At 37.2% G+C, this 19,893-nt stretch overlaps 1 protein-coding gene across 1 annotated transcript in view; it reads right to left on the bottom strand.

The window, feature by feature from the left end:
* NUP133 (nucleoporin 133) overlaps positions 1 to 18,365 on the bottom strand; it is a 29,878-nt gene extending 11,513 nt beyond the window's left edge. Inside the window, exons 1-19 of the mRNA XM_066546753.1 lie at positions 18,173 to 18,365; positions 17,158 to 17,276; positions 16,263 to 16,366; positions 15,143 to 15,250; positions 13,477 to 13,608; positions 12,917 to 13,087; positions 12,136 to 12,291; positions 11,970 to 12,040; positions 11,259 to 11,406; positions 10,303 to 10,450; positions 9,502 to 9,659; positions 8,677 to 8,768; positions 6,217 to 6,380; positions 4,686 to 4,780; positions 4,346 to 4,570; positions 3,239 to 3,361; positions 2,681 to 2,780; positions 1,464 to 1,706; positions 157 to 290 (exon numbers count right to left, since the gene is read on the bottom strand). Of these exons, the coding sequence (XP_066402850.1) occupies positions 157 to 290; positions 1,464 to 1,706; positions 2,681 to 2,780; positions 3,239 to 3,361; positions 4,346 to 4,570; positions 4,686 to 4,780; positions 6,217 to 6,380; positions 8,677 to 8,768; positions 9,502 to 9,659; positions 10,303 to 10,450; positions 11,259 to 11,406; positions 11,970 to 12,040; positions 12,136 to 12,291; positions 12,917 to 13,087; positions 13,477 to 13,608; positions 15,143 to 15,250; positions 16,263 to 16,366; positions 17,158 to 17,276; positions 18,173 to 18,354 (2,673 nt within the window). The 5' untranslated portion in view covers positions 18,355 to 18,365. The remainder of the gene's footprint in view (positions 1 to 156; positions 291 to 1,463; positions 1,707 to 2,680; positions 2,781 to 3,238; positions 3,362 to 4,345; positions 4,571 to 4,685; positions 4,781 to 6,216; positions 6,381 to 8,676; positions 8,769 to 9,501; positions 9,660 to 10,302; positions 10,451 to 11,258; positions 11,407 to 11,969; positions 12,041 to 12,135; positions 12,292 to 12,916; positions 13,088 to 13,476; positions 13,609 to 15,142; positions 15,251 to 16,262; positions 16,367 to 17,157; positions 17,277 to 18,172) is intronic.
* Positions 18,366 to 19,893: the final 1,528 nt, after the last annotated feature.

The raw sequence follows: 19,893 nt of genomic DNA, 5'->3' as shown, positions 1-19,893 counted from the left end.
AATTTTCCACATTACCCCTGTATGTATACATAATTACATAAGCATTAAAAAAAAACCAGGAAAAGAAACCCCAGAAAGAAATAATAAATTTTTTTGCAACATTTCAGGTACAAACTTATTATAAAACACTACCTAAAGGAAATAGAAGAGACTTGCCTGATCTGCAAACTGAGTCATGTAGCGTTGTAATCTGGCCTGGTTGTCAGTCTGCTCACACATTTGCACCAGGATATCAAAGTCGCAGTACTTCTCTGCTAAAGCAGCAGCCAACTGGTACTGTCCCAGCGAAACTAAGTAACCAAGAAAAAGTTTGATCAAAGGAGCTCACCTTTGTTTGAGACCAGAAAAATGAAAACAAGTTTCAAGTGTTGCCATTGAAGAGATTCTCACACATTCCCAAAGGAACATTCCCCTCCTGCATAAATCTCCTATGCACATGCATGCTCACAGACCTACCACCTCTGTCCCACAGCACAAGAGGGAAAAAGGGAATACTAAATGGCATCATGTCTTCTACTTCCTCTGAAAGTTAGCATCACCTGCTATTTGCACTGGAGGAGGCAATTCCACCCATGACTTAACAACTATAATAACAGCTACTTAAATGCACAAAGCAAAAAAGCATCAGCCGTCAGCTTTTGAAAAGGAACAGAATAAATAAGGATAATTGGGCTTACATTGAAGAGAAACTACTAAGAATCTTCCTTTTTGTTCTGTTAAATATGTAAGTCAGCAGAAGAATTAGTTCTGTTTGTAAGGAAATATGAACCTTAGATTGAACATAACAATATAAAATGTAATTATAAGCTAACAGAACCCATGAACATGAGCAATGACAGTTTTATGAAGCTTTTTTAAGAATGCTCAAAAATTATCATTAGATTGTTCTACTTATATAATTTACTTCAGTGAAAAAAAAATAAACTTTTCGAAGTTACTAAAATGCATTTTCACTAATTTATTTCCATTTTAAAAGGGAACTTTTCTATGGCTTACTCATTCAGGACTTGATCACCTGCAACAATGGGTAAGATTATTAAATAATTTGGCTTCAAAAAGTAACTATTCATTGATAAACACCAAACAAGTTTACAGGCATATAGGTTTATCTCAGCTTGTGACAATATAAAGATTTAGAATCCATTTACAGGCTACTTTCAGCCCCACAGCACACAATGAAAAACTGCCAGAAAAATGCAACAAGTTAGCAGAAGACAAAAATTCAATCACCCAGGTGTCTAACAAGAGGTGCACACATGGAGTGCGGTCCTGGATGCTAACTTATAATCTGCTTTTATTTTGTAATTATCTCATTAAATCATAGACTAGCCATTTGTACTCTGGAAGCAACTGTGTAAAGCAAACAGAATTCATACACAGATGCCATTTACTCCAAATTGGTGTAATTTCCTCATTGAATGGACCACTTCATCTTTGCATTAAAGATCACGGAGAGCACTCACGGAGAGGGGACAAGAGCTCGGATCTTTTCTGGACATATTCCATTTCCACGCTGCTGTAGCGCTCCTGGTCAGCCAGGCGATCCACAGACTTGAGCTGAGCGACGTAGCCATCCAGGAGGCAATCCAGCAGTGCCACCAGCTGCTCGGCCAGCACGCTGCGCAGGTTGCTGTCCACCTGGGGATACACCACCTTCAGGATGGTGCTGTGCTGCCGCGCTATCGCCGCACGGACGCTGCTGCAGGCTGGGGAAAACAACGCAGGGAATGTTAAAGCAATAATCCAATCACCACAGCAATCTGTGGCAAAGCAAAGAAAAACATTACTATGTATAATAAAAAAAAAATACAAGGGAAAAAAAGCCAATAAATGTTTTTGTTTTGAAATTCAAAGTAATGCCGTCATCATTCCACCCCCAGCAATAAACAACTGCTCCTATCTAGTTTTACATATTAAACTGAGCCCAACTAAAAGCCTGAACTATGCAGATCTATGTTGCCAACTACCCACATCAGCTCTTTTTTCAGAAGAAAAGAATTACTTGCACTATTTCTAAGCAAAGTAAGAGAATACACACAAGAAAAAGGCAACTTCTGTTAATCTGATTTAAATACTTTGATATAGTCATCAAAACACAAGATCAAATGAGTTTGCATAGGTCCTGCTTTTGTGAGGGGGAATATGGATTGCAAAACTTCTGTCTTAGAAGCACTAAATGAAAGTGTTTTACATGCAGAGGCTACAAGGAAGCTTAAGCATCAATTGCAAAGGGCCTGCTTCTGAGAACATTTGTTCTGATAGTTTTTTACGCTATTAAACCATCAAAACAAAACAATATTTCTGCAAGTAGAGAATCATCAGTCCTTTTAAAACAGCTGTGGATCACATTTTATGATTTATTTTAATGTTATGTATCCCACAGATCTGCCAACCAGAACCAATGCATTAAAAAAAAAAATCTATAAAAATTCTAAAACTAGTTTTCTTTCCCAAATTTGTGGTTTTATAGCCAAATTTGAAATGCAATTTTTAAAAAAGCATCATCAGTATGAGACAAACTAAGAGTTCGTTGATTCATCCCATTTAATTCCCCAAATGAAAACTTCATTTTCATTTACTCTCACTGACAACCCTTTAGCAGCTTTTAACAGAAAGTTTAAAATTCAGACTGAAATTCATGTGTTCTGAAACTTATGAACTTGTAATAGCATTTTCTCACCTGTCCATGGAATATATTCAGGTTCTCTTTCTGGAAGTTCTCCTGTTTTATATAAAGAGGCTCTAGACTGACGATACTGACAGGCAGCTTGTAGCATATCCTATTGAAAGGTAAGGATGTCAGTATTTTAAAGTCTACCTCAGTAGACACAGACCACAAAAGATGCTGTCTTTTGTAATTCTGAAATGTTCCTTCAATACCCACATTCTTTCTACACCACTTTCTCAGTTGGACAGAAGGGGACATATTGACTGAGCAAGAAACCTCAGAGCTCAAACACAAGTGCTTCACTCTTTGCTACATATTCATGACTTCACAACTTCCAACAAAGCTGCTGCAACTTCTCAAATTATCCTTAACAGTGGCTCAGAATGAAAAGGAACGTCCCTAATTCCGCCCAAGGCTGTCATTTCCTTCCTGCTGTATTTGGACACGTGAAAAGCATATTCATTTTTCTTCCCGTGTCAGTAACTCGGATGTGCTACACTCAACTTGTTCTGTGCCCTTTGATGCTTATCTTCCCCTCCCACAAACATCTTGGTTAAGGCAGTTCTGTACCTTAATGATGTTGTTCACATTGACAACTATCTGGGCCCACTCAATTGATTCAATAGGCATGTCTTTCAGGATTTGCTCCTCCTCTTCTAATAAGCATTCAAAGATGGAATCAATCTGGGATACCTTGAAGACAGAAAGAAAAGTTACATTAAACACTAACATGTCCACTATCAGCTGACACCTGAAAGCCAAGAGCTATATAGAAAAATAAGTATATTAGTATAAACCACATAAATAGCCAAAAATATTAAAAGGTATCAACTAACCTAATGCATAATGATAACCAGCTTATGGTTCATCCAATACTTAAAACTACAAAAAATACCTTCTTTCTGGACTTAAATCTGAAAGGAAAAGGAAAAAAATCCTCATTTCTAAAGACAACTCCATACACTTCCATTAAGCATTTTCCTCCATCATCTTCTGGAATATTTGGCAGCAGAATCTTTGTTACATAAAGTATACTGGATAACATATCTGCTTTAAAATAGCAGACTATTATTTCTGTTTTCTTTTATATTTATTTTTCTCCCTTAGCAACTATTGTTCTCTGCAGTAAAAAACTTCCTAAAAATAAATGTTTTGTGCATAGTTCTTCTTAAGAAGGAAGAAAGAAATAAAGACAGAGCACTTGACCAGAACGCAGCATAAATGGAGAACTAACTTAGCTTGACTAATGTTAGAGAGGACAAAAGTTTTAAGTGACTGAACTAATGTAATTTCATCCAGGACAGCTTATCAAAGCAGCTCTCCTGTCTGGAAAGCTTCATAATCTTCAGTTCATCCCTTAAAAATTATAATTTAGCATGCTTCTTCTTATGTGTCAGAGAATTTCAGTTGTCCTTTTCATTGCTTATCCACGTTGGAAATTGTAACTTTTGCTACATAAAATTTGTCAGAAATTACGTTTCAGCTGCAGACACAAAAAAGTGCATACACCAAAGTGAGGAAAATACTACCACATTATCCCTATTTAAAGGGTAGTTGTGCAAAGTTGAATTGATTTTTACAGTTTCACAGGGAAAAGTTTCAAAGTGCATTTCAAAGCACTGTACCATTTACTACGTGCAAGGCCATACAGTAATTCAGGAAAGACAGGTTTCTTACCTCCCTGAAGAACACATCAGCAGGGGTAAGGCTTGGTGGAACATCACATTCCCTTTTGTTCAATGCAATCAGTATAGCAGCATTCACCAGCTCAGGCAGCCTGGAGTGGTGATTCTTGAGAACAATTGCTGCTGCCAGTTTCTCTGCGTGCTCACAGAGCAGCAGTCGCGTGGCCATTGGCATCCCTCGCACTGGAAAACTGCCCAGACGCTCAAACACACCAACCTTTTATTATAAAAATCAAAACAAAACACCCCATGCACTTTAAACAGTGTTCTAGAGGAATCAAGACAAAGTAATAAGCTGTGTCTGCTGATAGCAAAAGAACAGTAGGACTTACCTGATGAAGAAACTCAATGAAGAATGAGTGTGCTTTTGTCTTATCCTCTAGCTGATGAAGAAGAATGAGAGATGTGTTGCTGAAACCAGCTGCTTCTAGAAAAAGTAAAATCTTAGGTCAGAGGACTTGATATCTTAATTTCTGGGTGTCTTGTGCCTCTGAGTTAAACTAATCTGTCAATTTTTATAGTAGTACCACACTGGTACTTTTTACAGTATATGCACACACATTTATATACTGCTTACCATGCTATTTTCAGTCTGTCTTTTTCAACTCTATCATGGCTGAAGAAAAGCTTTTAGAAGAAATAAAGTATCTTTAGATCAGTACTATTCTGAAATATTCAATTCATTATGCTGCTAAAATAGCAGCTCACGAGCATATTCTAGTTTTAGTAGGATCCAGACTCATATTTTTATCCTTGTGGTGGACTAGCTATTGCTAAATTTATTATGCATTAGACCACAGCTACTAGAAGCTACAGTGTTAGCAGGATCTAATCTATTTGATAGATCTAATTGACTCTGCATCCAGAATTTTTGTATAAACTAAGTGTGCTTATAATATCAAGACAAAAAACTTGGAAGAGCTATCACCGAGCAAACTTAGCAAGACGATTTCCAAGAAGCTATCAATTTTCATTTCTGGCTTTAGTCAGGAATAAGCACAGACAGGCTGCCAAATTAAAAATAAAGTTGATTCAGAAAATAGTGAGGATGTGATGCCTAACAATTTCCAACTGGCTGCCCCACACAAACAACAAAACATCATCCAACTGTAACTATTTACATGAACTTTCAAATTAAGCCTCTACTCTGTAACTGGCAGCTACTGCCTAGAGGTTTGAGGCCACTTTCAAATTAAAACTTGTAAGAGACACCAAAACATGAACAAAGAAGTTTCTTGCTGAAAACATGTCTGCTTTAATGCTTTATGTACAACAAATACCCATAAACCAACTTCTCTAGTCCTCTTTCAGGCAGATATAAATACCAAAGCCCCAGAGGAATACCAGTTCACTCTACCCAGGATCCAAGGTGAACAGAAGCTGTGCAGTCACACTGACAAAGGGGCTAACAATGAACAAATAAGCTCTTTCTCTTAACACATCCATTTTTTGGAAAATTATTCAAAACTACACAAGGAATCATGGAAATACTACAGTAACACCACCTGATCCTTGCACAAAGTACCCTTCTCAGAAATATTTTTTCCTTGCTGTTTGTGTTTACTGCATGAAGTCAAGAACTAATCACAGCAGACTGCAAGCTTATCTGGTAATATCAAAAGATGCATCTTTAAGTCTTTGTGGAAATGTGTCTAGTGGTGATAGAGGGCAAGGGACACTTATGCCTTCTTTGCAAAGCTTAAAGTATAATGTTATCTAGAATGTTATAGAGACTACTTCAGAAAAAACAACAACAAACAAAACCAAAACAAACAACAATTAAAAAAAAATCCCAAAAAACCCAAAACCAACCAAACAAAACCACAAACAAAAAAGCTCAGAAACTAAACATATTATATTTACCTTCAGGTACAGATTCAGCCCATCTTGGATCAGAGGCAGGGTAATCATCCATTAAGTCCCCACTGATCTGAGTCACTGCTCTGTCCAGTTCAGCATCAGGCTCCAGGTCTGCATTACTTGGAAAGAGCTCCATTACCATGCTCTGTGCATTGACTATATCTTTCCTGAAATAAATGAAATAAAGTATGCTAAATAAAATCAACCAACAGGATCATAAAAAAAAAAACCCTCAGTTAACAGGATTTTCTGATACACTTTTTATGAAGTTCTTTAGATTATATACATCAAGCATTTTTTGAACTCTCTAAACTAACTGTGGATAAAAGGTACTCCAATTCTTTAAAAGCAGGAAGGCTGCACAACTTATAAATCAAAAAAGCACAAGCCAAGAGTAAAGGCACATTTTTTTTTATTACCTCTATTATTATTTTTTTAGAAAAAAGACTTATCATACAGAGCTAAGCCTGGATGTATCTAGTACTTAAGTCACCAAATTTCTATTGCTTGCTTTAAAATTTTCTCATTTTCTCAATCACTCCCTAATGGCAATAGAGGGGAAGCTCATAAAGGCTCTCAGGAAAATGCTTCAGCAGATATAATGCATTATTTTTATTGCCTATCATTTCAAAGAATCCCCTCTTATTCATATCAGTAAGTAAAAGAGCAAGAAGCAACCAAACACAGATCTTCAAAGTATGAAGTTGTACCTCTGTGTAGGAATTATGCAATATACACAAAACCCAGGGATTTGATTTTTGTATATTTGATTTTGTGTATATACTAAAAAATTATAGTCTTCTGACTGAGAGGGGATATTGTCAGTCCAACACTGGAAGTATTTGTATTTTTCATGAAACTTTCAGTTTGAACATTTAAATGACCTCAATGTCTATGAATTAAAAAAAAAAAAAAACAACAAAAAACAACCCAGAAATTGCACAAAGGGAAACTAAAACAAAGGATACTTTTGAAAAACTGGAATAAACTGAATCTTCTATTAAAAAAGAAAGTCCCATCTTTAGTACCCAGCAGGACGTGTTTCTAAGGAAATTACATGGGACTTTATTAGCTCCTTCCAATCAGGAAGGGCCCTCAAAAAGGGTCAACTTGATCTTTCCACAGAACTTCCTATCTCCTCTAAAGATCACTAGGTCTACAAAGCTGCCAGAGCTCACTGTACAGCTGGTATACTTTACACTTCCAGTGGCTGCACAACCTTCCATTATTTGGTCTGCATCAACTCACTGGCTATCTGGACAAGCCAATTGCTATATCTGTTCTGTGGAATACTGCTCCATTCATTTTACCAGAACAATTTTTCTGGAAAAAGTTTCAGAATAACTACTATATACATAAAGTTATTATTTTTGTCTAGTTCCATAAATATAATCCAGATTTTTATTGAAATATCTTCCAACTTTCATACTGTTTCACACTGTTTTCCTTACTACCTCCCACTTCTGTTTCCAACCCCCTTGTACACAACCTCAAAAACACTGTTTGTTAACTGTGCTCTCAGACCACAGCTATACCAGCCATGTTCAGCAGCTTCTGTTTAATGACACTTCTGAACACATCCAGAATTTGTCTAAATTTTGTGCCTGTTTACACCTCTTGTATTGGTATCCTTTATTCTCTGTGCCAAATCCCCTTCCTTACCTCTTACCTCACATGAAGTTCTATGGCAAAAGCACTCCTACCCACTTGTTATCTTGAACTTGTTCTTTCCAAGTTTTAAGACTCTTTAAGGAGATTAGTCCTAAGAGGGTGTGTGGGTTGTTCACTTTGCTTTTTAAATACATAAATAGTGACAACAATCCCCTCTAAATATAATTAATCTAAGCCTACAGATGTGTTTATCTTCTTTCTCCTTTTCCTTCTTTGTTTACATCACTCATCTCAACATCAAACCTTTCAGGAGCATCACATGCCTCCCCACACTCCAACTGATTTAATCAGGATAGTTTGACAAACAGGGAATTTTGTTCCACTAATTCTTCCATATCAGCCAATCTGAAAAATACCCATCATCCTGCCCAGAGTCTGCCATACCAGTTAACCTTCATAGCCATAAGTACACTCAAAAGTATTACTGAAAACAGCTAGGCAAATAAAAATGAGGACAAAAAAGTTTTTTCAACAACAAAATACCACTTACTAAAGAATAAGTAAGTCAAAATGCAAGGCTGAAAGTTGTTTCTGGCACAAATGTACCCATAGAATGTACACAGAGTAAGTGACAAGTGATTGAAATTACAAAAGTCTGCTCCTTTCTAGCACATATCCCTTCTACACTAGCCCAAGGTGCATTTAATGCTTTCCTAATAAAGATGGGTGTCGTTAAAAAAGCTACAACTAAAATAGCACAGAAATATCCTAACCAAGACAATCTTTTACTGAAATACCAGAGTGCCTTCAAAAACAGCAAACAAAGTCTCAAAAATGAAGTGCAATTTCTACCTGCAGTACTGTAGAAAAGCAGCTTTCAATAATTTGGTTTTATCTTCTTGAGCTATAACTTCTAGCCTACCAGTCGCATCAAATGCAGGACTCTGAAAATACAAAATAAAAACTTCAGCTGCAAGACAAATAATAATCTTTATTATGAAATGAAAACAATTTTTTAAAGTAGTAATGCCACAGATTTAAAATAAAATTACCACCTGGAAGTAGTTGTGTTTAGTATGTCAAACATAAACCTCTAAGTTATGTTATAATGAAAGTGACACAGAGGTTGGACCAAAATTCACACCATCTGCAAAGCAACTTACACCAACTTACTCTGCCCATCTGATTTTTAATGATAATTATTTGAAGATTCAAACACACCATTTTTGACAGGATTCAAAAGGTATTCCTGAGTACTATCACCCACAAAACCAGTTTAACTGCAGACGAACTACACTAGAAACTAGTTTGTTAAAAAAAACCCCAGTTTCGTCAGCCCAATCACACAAAGGACTTCCACTAAAATACCAGTTAATAATAATAACTGATTATAGTGTTATATTAGGCTTAGTGATTGACAGCAACACACCTATAAGGAAAAAATGCAAATTTCATGGAAACCTCAACTGTGAAACAAATGAAAACAAAAAAAGCTACTCAAACTGGCAGATGTAAAAAATTTTGTTTTGAAAACTGCCTTCATTACTAGTGTTTGAATTTCTATTTAAAAAAAAAGTTTTAAACACAAACAAGCAAAGATTTCCACAGTGAAAATTCAAAAATAAAAAACCACTTTATTTGTACCCTGTTTTCAACAGGCAACCAAATAACCATTACCTCACTTCTTGGTCCAGCAATAGAAGAGGACAGGGCATCTTCAAGGTCTTCAGGAAGCACAGAAATATTTTCCCTGGACAAGATAGTGACAAGTCCACTTTTTTTGGCAAAGAAGATGGGAAGGCTATTACAGGAACCTGCTCCTAAAATACTATCTCCTAAATTAAGGAGAGGGGAAAAAAAAAAGCAAGCACATAATTACCACTTTATTTAAAGGCCAACACCAAGAGTTTCATAAACAATTATTGACTTTTGTCATTAATAAACCAACAGTAATTGGTAACTGCACCTGACTTAGAAAAATTATGGAACTATTTGCTACTCTAGATGTAGTCTTCCAGATACTGCAAGTGTTAAAAAAAAAAAGAAAGAAAAGAAAAAGTTCAATATTCAGTTAATTCAAATTCTACCCAAGGACAGATGCTCCTGCTGTACTTGAAAACACCTTTGAAGGTCATGAATGACATACCTAGAGACATCTGGCACTGAGTTAACTTCAAGGAAAAATATCAACCCACAGTGAATGTTAGGAAAACCAAGGAAAAAGCCCCACAAGCAAAACCTTCCATCCTTTCATATACCAAGAATGGGATCTGCTTTATTTTCATTTGAAACACTGTAGAGTAACAACGTGATTGGCTGTCACATCAGCACTTCTCCATACACTCAAGAGATATTCTCACCTTGAAACATTTAATAAATGTTTAATAAAAGTATGACACTGCTGAGATATCTAAATGCTGTAAAAATATTGAATTGAGAGGTACCAACAAAATGTGGTTTCCCTCCACAGCAAGTTACCTTGTATGCCAAATATGATTTTTTCCTGTGGTAAGGAAATTCTGCCAGTTCCAGTGGAACAAGCAAACACTTCATCTTCCTTGTAAAGGTAAGCAGCATGGCTGAAGTAATCTGGGACTACCAGGCAGCACAACACTTCATCTTCTGACTGAAAGTGATGAATACAGACAGTATCACATATGTAATCAATCCCTTAAATGTTAAAAATTTTAAATGCTAATCCATGCTCCTGAACTTGTTTTAATTTTTAACAATGAGGTATGGACATAACTTACAACCTAAAAAACTAAACAAAATCACTTCCAATTTGCCCTAAAATTTTAGATCCCGGGGGTTTTTCACCTTTCATATGCATTATATTCTTGCTAATTTCACATGGAGAGATAAGTAAACAGATCAATTATTCAACAGTTTTCACACTCTTCTTCCACCTTGGAGCTTTAAGATGCCATTACAGGCAGTGGGGAGAGAGGGAAGAGTGGAAAAAATTTACCAAAGCAATCTAATCCCCAGATTTATGCTTCCAGAAGACACAGCACAGACAGTGTACTCCACAGACAACCAATGTCCTCCCCTCTGAGCAAGCCAGCTGCCCAGCAAGGACCGAAAAAGAGATCTCATAATTCTGTGTCCAACAACAAAAGTCTCAAGAGTTTGAGATCTGTTCTAAATGGATTACAAGAGTATAGGATAAAATCACACTGTAGAAACTTTCAAAGACAGCACAAAAATTTAAATAAATCAGATTACACTTATTTTTGAGGGTTTTATCTTATAACTTAAAATGCAAAACATAAACTTCACATACAGTTAGTATTAAACATTAAGAGATGATGGTACCCACTTTCCTCTGAGTATTACAAATACATACTTCCAATGGAAACCGATTTTCCTTTAGACAAAAGCCTGACTCTGAACTTAACCTTAAACTGGTATCACAACTTGTATTAGCATACCTGAAAAGTTGGATTATACTGTGTGACCTCCACAACAACATCATCAGACATCTGACAGCCTTTATCTTCTACTGTTATCAGACTGTAGTAGACAAGACATGGACGATCTCCAGGATGCCATGCTGCAGCAAGTATGACCAGCCCATCACTATTCAACAACACCATTGAGAGATGATTATTACATATTTTACTTGCTCAAAAATTATCACTCAAAAAAAAGGGTTTTCTAACTACAATCTCAACTAGATATTGTTCAATCTTTTATTCTTCTAGAAAGACTATGCTTTTTGTTCTTCCAAGTTACTTTGTTGACAGTATTTATATTGCAGTACAAAACTGAACCAAGACAGTTGTAATTTCATGTAATTAAATCAAATGCAAGAGATACTAAATTCTCTGCATCTGCTGGAACAAGTTATAGTTGCTTATTTTTTGTCTTTGTTAAATCAAGACAAAACAAATACACAATCCTGATAAAATGACACTAAAAACGTAAAGGGAATTATTATCAGGTAAAGGATTTGTAAAGCTAAAAAGATGATAGCATGAAATATAGGATAACCTAATTACCTGATATAAGGTGCTTATTTTATCAACAGTTCCACTCCAGTAAAATTAAATTGCAATTCCTTACATGAAGTTTTTGCAGGAAAACAGAACAGATTTATCTCATTAATGAAGGTCTTACCAGATGCAAGTGTACTTCCTTACCGATTCTCTTGCAAATCCATGTATTGTATATTTACTCCTCCTTTAATATCTTCATAGTTACTTTCAGATCCCTAAAAAAAGAAATACATCTGCTGTGTAACTGAATATAAACAGGCTATCAATTAAAACAAACACACTAACTCTTTCCAGTTGGGCTGGCTCTTACCCAAATTGCATCTGTAATATGTTCTTTCAGGATCCTGTTGATATCCCAGCTGAGAATGTAACGTTCTGATGAATCATCGATCTCCCATTTGTTTAGATTTGAACTTGTCAGCATGTAAAAGCTTGATCTCTCTCTATTCCAAAGAACACTAGAAATCTGCATTTAAGAAAATGAAAAAGCTAAAAAGGTTAAAGAAAAGCCTGACTATTTGGACAGAATAATCTAAACCACCCTCAGTCCACAAGGAGTTACTTCTTGGGCAATCTACAAAAGTTGCACTCAAGATGAGCATTTTGGTAACTTCCAAGAAAAGTCTTATTTTATAGATAAAAGAACATCCACACTAAATACATTTCTTGTACTTCCTGCGAACTTCTGTGGAGTTCACTGACAAAACTCAAGCCAATCATCAACCCTCGGCGGTGCTAAATCAGAAAGAAGAATTACAGGGTAGTTTCTTCAACTAGTAATGAGGCTATCACTAGAAAGGGGCAGGACATGCAACCACTACATAATCCCCAGAAAGGACTACTGTTCCAAAGTCACCTTTTATTCAGAGCTAAAGAGTAAGCCAGCCTTTGCCTTCACAAAACATACAGATTTATTTGGTTTCTGTTTTTATTTCAAATTTCAAAGAAATATAAGTAACATAAATAAGCTCAGTGAGTCATGTGTTTTTTGTCATCATACATGTTTATACAATCTTTTCTTTTTCCTTTCTTAAAGACAGGCTAGAAATTACAAAGAGAAATTAAAGAAGATTAATGTTTCTCAAGCTTACCACTGCATCACTTCCAGGAGATAATATACCCAGGAAAGAAGAAACCTTTCTACCAATTCCAGAAAACATGCCTTGCCCCTGTGGCAGGGCATGTTGATGAATCTTGCCAGAACTATCAGGTATCAACCGGACTAGTTGTCCTCTGGAAGATGATAAAATAAAGCTTCCCCCCTAACAAAAAGAGAAAGCAACTACATTTAAAAAAATTAAAGTCACATTCTAGAAAACTCTACTGTCAGCTAAAATGCCTTATGACAGCTCATATGGGTAAATGCTGAACAAGACACAAGGCATCCTTAGAAAAAGACAAACATCTCACGGGTACTTGGCACTGGCAGAGACTCATTTTCTTAGCTTTATGTAATGTTTTTATCCATGAAACTCAATTACAGTTAAACAACAGAACTAAACTCTCACATAATCATTGGAATCTAACAACAAAAAATAGTGTTATCTCCCCCACATTTATTGCAGATTTAAGACTAATAAAGTAGAGCATACTTTTCCACATTTAGATTAGGAATAAAACTGGTATTTTAATATAAATCATGCTGTTTTACCTTTACTGCTGTGAGGAAACTGCACAGAGAGCCTCCAAAGTCTGTGAAAGTGTCTGTATAGGATCCTTCATGGGCAAGATTAGGCCAGTAGCGCACAGAACCTTCACTGGTAGCAACCATTATTGCCAGAGACTTGAAGTGAAAAAGCAATTAAGAGAACAGGCAAGATGATGATGATGATAATAACATTAAATTAGACTGCAGCTCTAACTTATTTTACACATCAAGGCTGTGGGTGACAAAGACATGACAAAGTAGCAAATACACATGGATGCACACTGATAGACCTGGAACTGAATCACAAAAATATTCTGCAGCACAACTTAATTCGTGCAAGGAATGTTATACACGTTTATTTTCCTACTGAACACTTTCTGCTGGTTCTTATTCCTGATAATTCAGGGTCTGCTGCTGAAATGCAAACAAAACTTACAGTTGTAAAACAGGAAATGGCCTATGGAGAATTTCAGATGCCAAGAGTTAAAAGCTACTATGGAAGGCTTCAAATGCAGATTATAATTTAGCAAAGAAACTGCTCTAGTGTCTTTAAGAGAAATATCAAATCACATGGCAGCTCTTCTTTTCAAAGGCATAGGCCTACAATATAACTCAGGAAATCACAGATACCAAATTAAAAGTGTGAAGCAAGAGACTGTTCAGGTAGGGATTTAGAGAAAAGCATTGTACTTAATCAACTGGTTGTTAAAAAAAAAGTAAAAATCACAGAACAGTAGAAGAACTGTAGGGGAATTGTTATAGAGCTCCTTGGAGTTTTCTAACCATTTTTTTACTAGACATTGACTTTCAGTTCACAAGTTAAAGAATGATGAAATCAAAAAATATAATAAAGCTTTAGGGTTAGGTGTATTACTTCCTCTTAAAATAAGTCAGAACATTTCAGGTTTTATAAAATAATCCCAAAATTCTAAGATTGCATTTTATCATCTGGAAGAGTAACACAACAACAAATCAAGAGAAAAGATTGTATTACATATTCTGTGCTGCTGCTTACTTCCAAGCACAGCTTCTTAGCCACTTTTATCAGAGCATCACATATATTAACTGAAATCTAAGCTGAAAATGAGAGGTTCTTTTCATGAATGATAGTAACAGATGCATTAACACACTTTCAGAACACAACTGATCTCTGAACCTCACCCTCTAATACAGTTAATCAAGAAAAACACCACTTAGGAAACCAATCAGTCAAGACAGATTAAGTCTGTCCTTCCTGTGTCAAATTCCTTACAGAGACCAGCCAAAGGAGAGTGCTGGGGTTTGCCTCTCCAATTCTCCTCTGGGAATTGATTCACTGAACAATGTTTGCAGCCAGCACTTAAACTGCACTTGGTCAGACCCCATTTTTGATTGCCCTGGTGTTTGTTGGCACAACACCTCTGAGTTTACTGCATTTTTAAGTAATCCTTAGAAAAACTATTATTTAATCTGTTCCTATAGGATGCACAAGGTGCAATTTAAAAGGACTAGCAGAAGTTTGTTTACTTCAAAGATATTTACTGCCAACTATCAATCCTGACCTTTTGAATAGACAGCATACCATTAAATGTTTTCAAATACTTTGAATATATCCTTTTCACAAAAAAGGATATATTCAAAGTTATTCCTAAGCCACTTTTAAACACACCAAAATGTAAAATTTGGTCACCTGAAGAGAAGGTGCTTCACCTGAAGAACTGAGACAAGATATAGCTGCTAAACTAGAACTCCATTGGAAGTCACTGGGTGGCAGCTGCAATTCCTTGCACAGAGATAACTGGAAGAAAGAAAGAGATGTCATAATAAATATGAGACTGGAAGAACTTATTCCTCAAAGTCTTTGGACTTTTTGAGCCTGCTAAAAACTACATTTCAACTAACCCAGACACTGTGTGAGAACCAAAAAAAGTCATGAAACAATTTCAACAAGGTTGTCACAACCAGCAAACAGCTAAAAAACATCTTCAAATTTTCAAATATCACTGGTTTTCTTTAGTAATTTCTGAGTGTTTCTCACAACACCGCAATAATGGATTATTTGACTATTCCTTAACATGACATTAAAAAAATATTAAACTAGAAATGCTTGAGAGAATTTATTAGGTACTAACAGGGTAGAGAGAGGAAACATTCACACCCCTATGCCCTTGAAGTTAAACAACCAGAAAAATTTTAATCCCTTGAAAAATCTCTTCAGGTGCCAGAATGTGTACACCTGACACTCCCGTGTAAGTGCAGGACCTGCATAATGAACATACACTGTCCTGATTGAAAGAAATTGATTTTCTAAGTTTGATTTTGTTTTTCTCTGACCATCACTGAAACGATGCTGAAATACTGTCCAGAGTGGATACAAAAATTCTTGACCTAAGAAATCTAGGTGAAACATATGTTCAGTACCTCTGAAATGAGCCGCGTTTTTGGGGCTTGTTGCAAATTGAAAATTGGTCACAGAATAATCTAAACCAATCCACAACATATCAACTAGATTTTAATTATCAAAATAAGCTTTACCAAGTCTATCTAACCTAAGAGCCACACCTATTAAAATATAAATTAACCTTAGTGCCAAGGTGACAATTAAAACTGAAGAGAGGAATATAAAAATTACAAGCTCTCTCAAAAGCTTGAGTTTCAGTTACTGCTGTTAGCATAACTTCATATCAATCCTGCTGCTTTTGGGGGAAAACAGACAAACTCCATCTGAAAAAAACCCCAACCCCGTAACTGCATAACTATAGCTGAAATAGTTATAAAGTACAGACTTTCCATCTTGACCTTTTAGTTACCTTAGCTACTGCAGACTGACCGATCTTCCAAATTATCAGCCTCTCCTTATGAACTAGCCAGGCCCATCCACTTTCATCCACTTGAACACTCAGCTGGTCATCAGCTACATAAAAAAGTAACTTCTTTAAAGCATTCAGATTTTTAAAATACTGCAGAGTAACGTTTAAACCAATAAACTTTCATTCTTATATGAAAGTAAGAAATATTTTCTATTAAACTAGTTTTCATGTTAGAATTTCCATTTATCTGATTAACATATCTGATTACTACATCTAGTTTCAAAATCCACTTGATAAACCGTCAACCTTAGAGAATGAAAAGACAACGCCAAAACCCATTTCCATGTATTTAGAGTAGATTATAATAGCTTTGTAAATCACTCAACAATTTTAAAATAATTTTTACAATACATATTTGGTTCCTCTTGTATCTACTATAAAGGAAAAACTTATCCACAGAGAAAAAATTGTTCAGGAGACCAATTTCTTGAACTCAGGGAAAGGTCTGTATCACTAGAGATACAAACCTTTGGAAGAGATAACAAATGGGAATTGAAATAAAGAAAAATATTAAACATCCACTCTAGGACACAGCAAAATCAAAACAAGTAAAAAAGGTAAGGAAGAACCAATAAGTAAAAGCTACTAAAAACCTACTATTAGCTTCCCTTATACTCTTGTTTTTTCACAATAAATTGCATGAGCAGCACCTGATGCATTCACATCCACATGGGCATTATTATAATTATTGTTACATAGATAACCAGGTTGGATTCAAAGCAAAGCACAGACCTTTATCTTCCCCTGTAAAGTCAGCATTTCAATGGCATCAATGACACGTTAAAAATTCTCTCACCTGTCAATTTTCATGGAGAATAATAACATCAGTTCTTACCATCAGCCTTCTTCAGGGCTTCCATAACCTTAACAGGCAGAGAGGATCCAAAAGCCTTAACATCATAGTTAATAGTCTCAGTTGCTGTAGGAAGCTGGATAACTCTGGTAGGAGTCGCTCTTAAACAAAACAAAAAGTTACAGCTAACTTTTTATTGCTTATTCATCAGTTTCAGCAGACATTTACTTCATGAGTATCTCTTCAGAAACAGAGTTATATAAAATAAACATGCTTTCTCTGGGAACACCACCTAGAGCAATAACTTGGTGGCTTTCTTACAAGTCGCTAGCTGTCATCAAATTCTCTATTTTTAAAGAACTGACTTTGAATATGCATTACTCCACCAGCAACAAACTCACTGTTCAACTTCTCTACACTGGTTATCTACAGAATAAAGACATTCACAATGTCTGTGTTGTCTTCTGAACACAATGAGGTGAGCAAATTTCTCTGCTTTTACAAGTTAATGTCGTCTTTTTATTTCTCCTCACAATGATGTCTCAGACCTCCCTGCGTAAAATGGCAAAAGTTGATTCATAGCTAGTGGACAATCCTTGCACCCAGTTAGCAAAAATTATTAAGCAGGCTTGAAGTAAAAGTTCTCCAAAACTGAACATGGGCAATCCTCTTTATCTCAACTACACAACAAATAGCTGCTCCCAAGAAACGAGATTATGAAGCCTGAAACTGATCAGTACTGGCTCCTGCAGTATCTCAGTTTTGATCCCTATGGAAGGGAGAAGACAGGGGAAGAAGGTGGGGAGAGGGGTGGGTGTGAAATGCCTGAACTTAGACTATTTTATTTTCCTTATAAATACGTAAGTTCTTATAATTTTCATATATCATACTTGTATCACACAGGGACATTTCTGAGGACCCTGCGAATTCAAAAACTAATAAGGGGTACCCATAACGCCGAACACGTGGTGCCGTAGATGTACGGCTTTAATGTACAGAACTATAATGTACCCCACACTGGCTCGGGCACCTAACAGCGGGCCGGGGCGGGACTCACCGCGCCGAGAGGGAGCTCCTCCGCGCCGCCGGCGAGAACAGCACCGGGGAGGCGGCTGCCGAAACGACGGGCAGGCCCTTCTTGCCGCCCGGCCGGGAGAGAGGGCTGGGCGCGGCGCTGCCCAGGGGCCTGCGGGCCGACCCGCCCGGGGTCCGCGGGGAGGCAGGAGTCGACGGGAACATGGCTGTGGATGCGGGAGCGGCACCGGCACCGCGCTCCCGCCGGGCGCCCGCTGAGCGCGTCACCGCGGGGCGGGGCCGCGCGGGAACCGCCGGGAGCCGAGCGCGACCGGGAGGAGCCGAGAGGAGCCGAGCGCGACCGGAAGGAGCCGGGAGGAGCCGGGAGGAGCCGAACAGAATCCGAGGGCGGCGCGGCCCCTGCCGGGGAACGGCGGAAAGCCCGCGGCGGCCGCTGGTGCCGGGCAACCGGCCTGGCCCTGAGGGGGCGAATGGCGACCCGCGCTGCTCTTCAGTGCTGCCGGCACTCAGCGCCAAACTGAAACAGGGTCCTCTCGCTCAGACCTTCCTGAAACTATGCTCCGTCCTTCGGGGCCTTCCCCTCCCTTTGGGTACCATTCCTTGCTGAGTTCCTGCCATTAGCTGGCACTAACCAGCTAGATGTGATCAAAAAGCAGCTGTTCAAAGACCATTTGGAAGGACGCATTTTTCAGTAGGAGTTGCCTTATCTTTAAAATAGCCTGTGTATACCTGTGTTTGTTCCCAAATTTCCAATTAAATAAATAAATATACAAATCCATATTTCGTGCAGACCTTGGTATGTTTCACATCTATGGTAAATAACAACCATGCACTACAGCTATTCTATGGTATAAAAATAGATTTTAGCCTTCAAGGGGAACTAAATGCTCAATGGAATCATTTGGCATGAAAAAGCTCAGAAATTAGTACCACCCTCTTGGGGAAGAAGTTGAGTTGAATGTATATTATCAACAGAGCAAATCAGTTAAGATAAAATTAACTAAAAAGAGAATATTAAAAAAAATCTCATCACTTTTCAAACTGTGTTCTTTGATAACAGATTCAGGGCTGTTAGGCTTTCTATGTGGATTGTGGTCCCCTATGACTGAACCCAAATGCAGATGAGATAAACTTCAGATGGTTCATCTGGCAGGACTGAAGTATGAAGCACCTGGCAGTGCTTTGTTTTTTTCATTCAAATAAGCTCCTTTGACTCTGATTTTATGCAAAAAGTGAAATACTAAAATTTAGTGGAGCATCACTATATTGCTACATTAATATAGTATCCTTCTATATAGCCTTCAGTATACATATGATGCTAAATCATCAGGTTACTGTCACTTCATCAAGAAAAACAAACTAAACCAAACCAGGAAATGCGCACACAAACAAGCAAATACAGAAAAATCTGGAATAAAATTCAAGATGACATCCACATTTCCCAACATTCATGATTGGTGACATTCAAATTATTTGAAAAACTGAAAGCTCTTCTTCACAGCTTGTTCCTAAAATATTTAAAACGATGCAGCATGAGCAGTTGTGTTTTGCTGATTGAACCCTATCTATATGCAGCTACACTTCCTCAGGGAATCAGTCGGCTTCCTTTGGCTGTCCCAGCCCTGTAAGCTCCATCTTCAGGAGAGAGATACAGTTCAACATTCAAATCTCATTTTCTACACAGAAATAGTTTGTACTGATACCAGTTAGAGACTTAACCAGTTCTTCACTGTCCCATAAATA

This window comes from Molothrus aeneus, chromosome 3, assembly GCF_037042795.1.
Source record: "Molothrus aeneus isolate 106 chromosome 3, BPBGC_Maene_1.0, whole genome shotgun sequence".
Taxonomy (NCBI): Eukaryota; Metazoa; Chordata; class Aves; order Passeriformes; family Icteridae; genus Molothrus; species Molothrus aeneus.
This window is presented reverse-complemented; position numbering and strand designations above follow the sequence as displayed.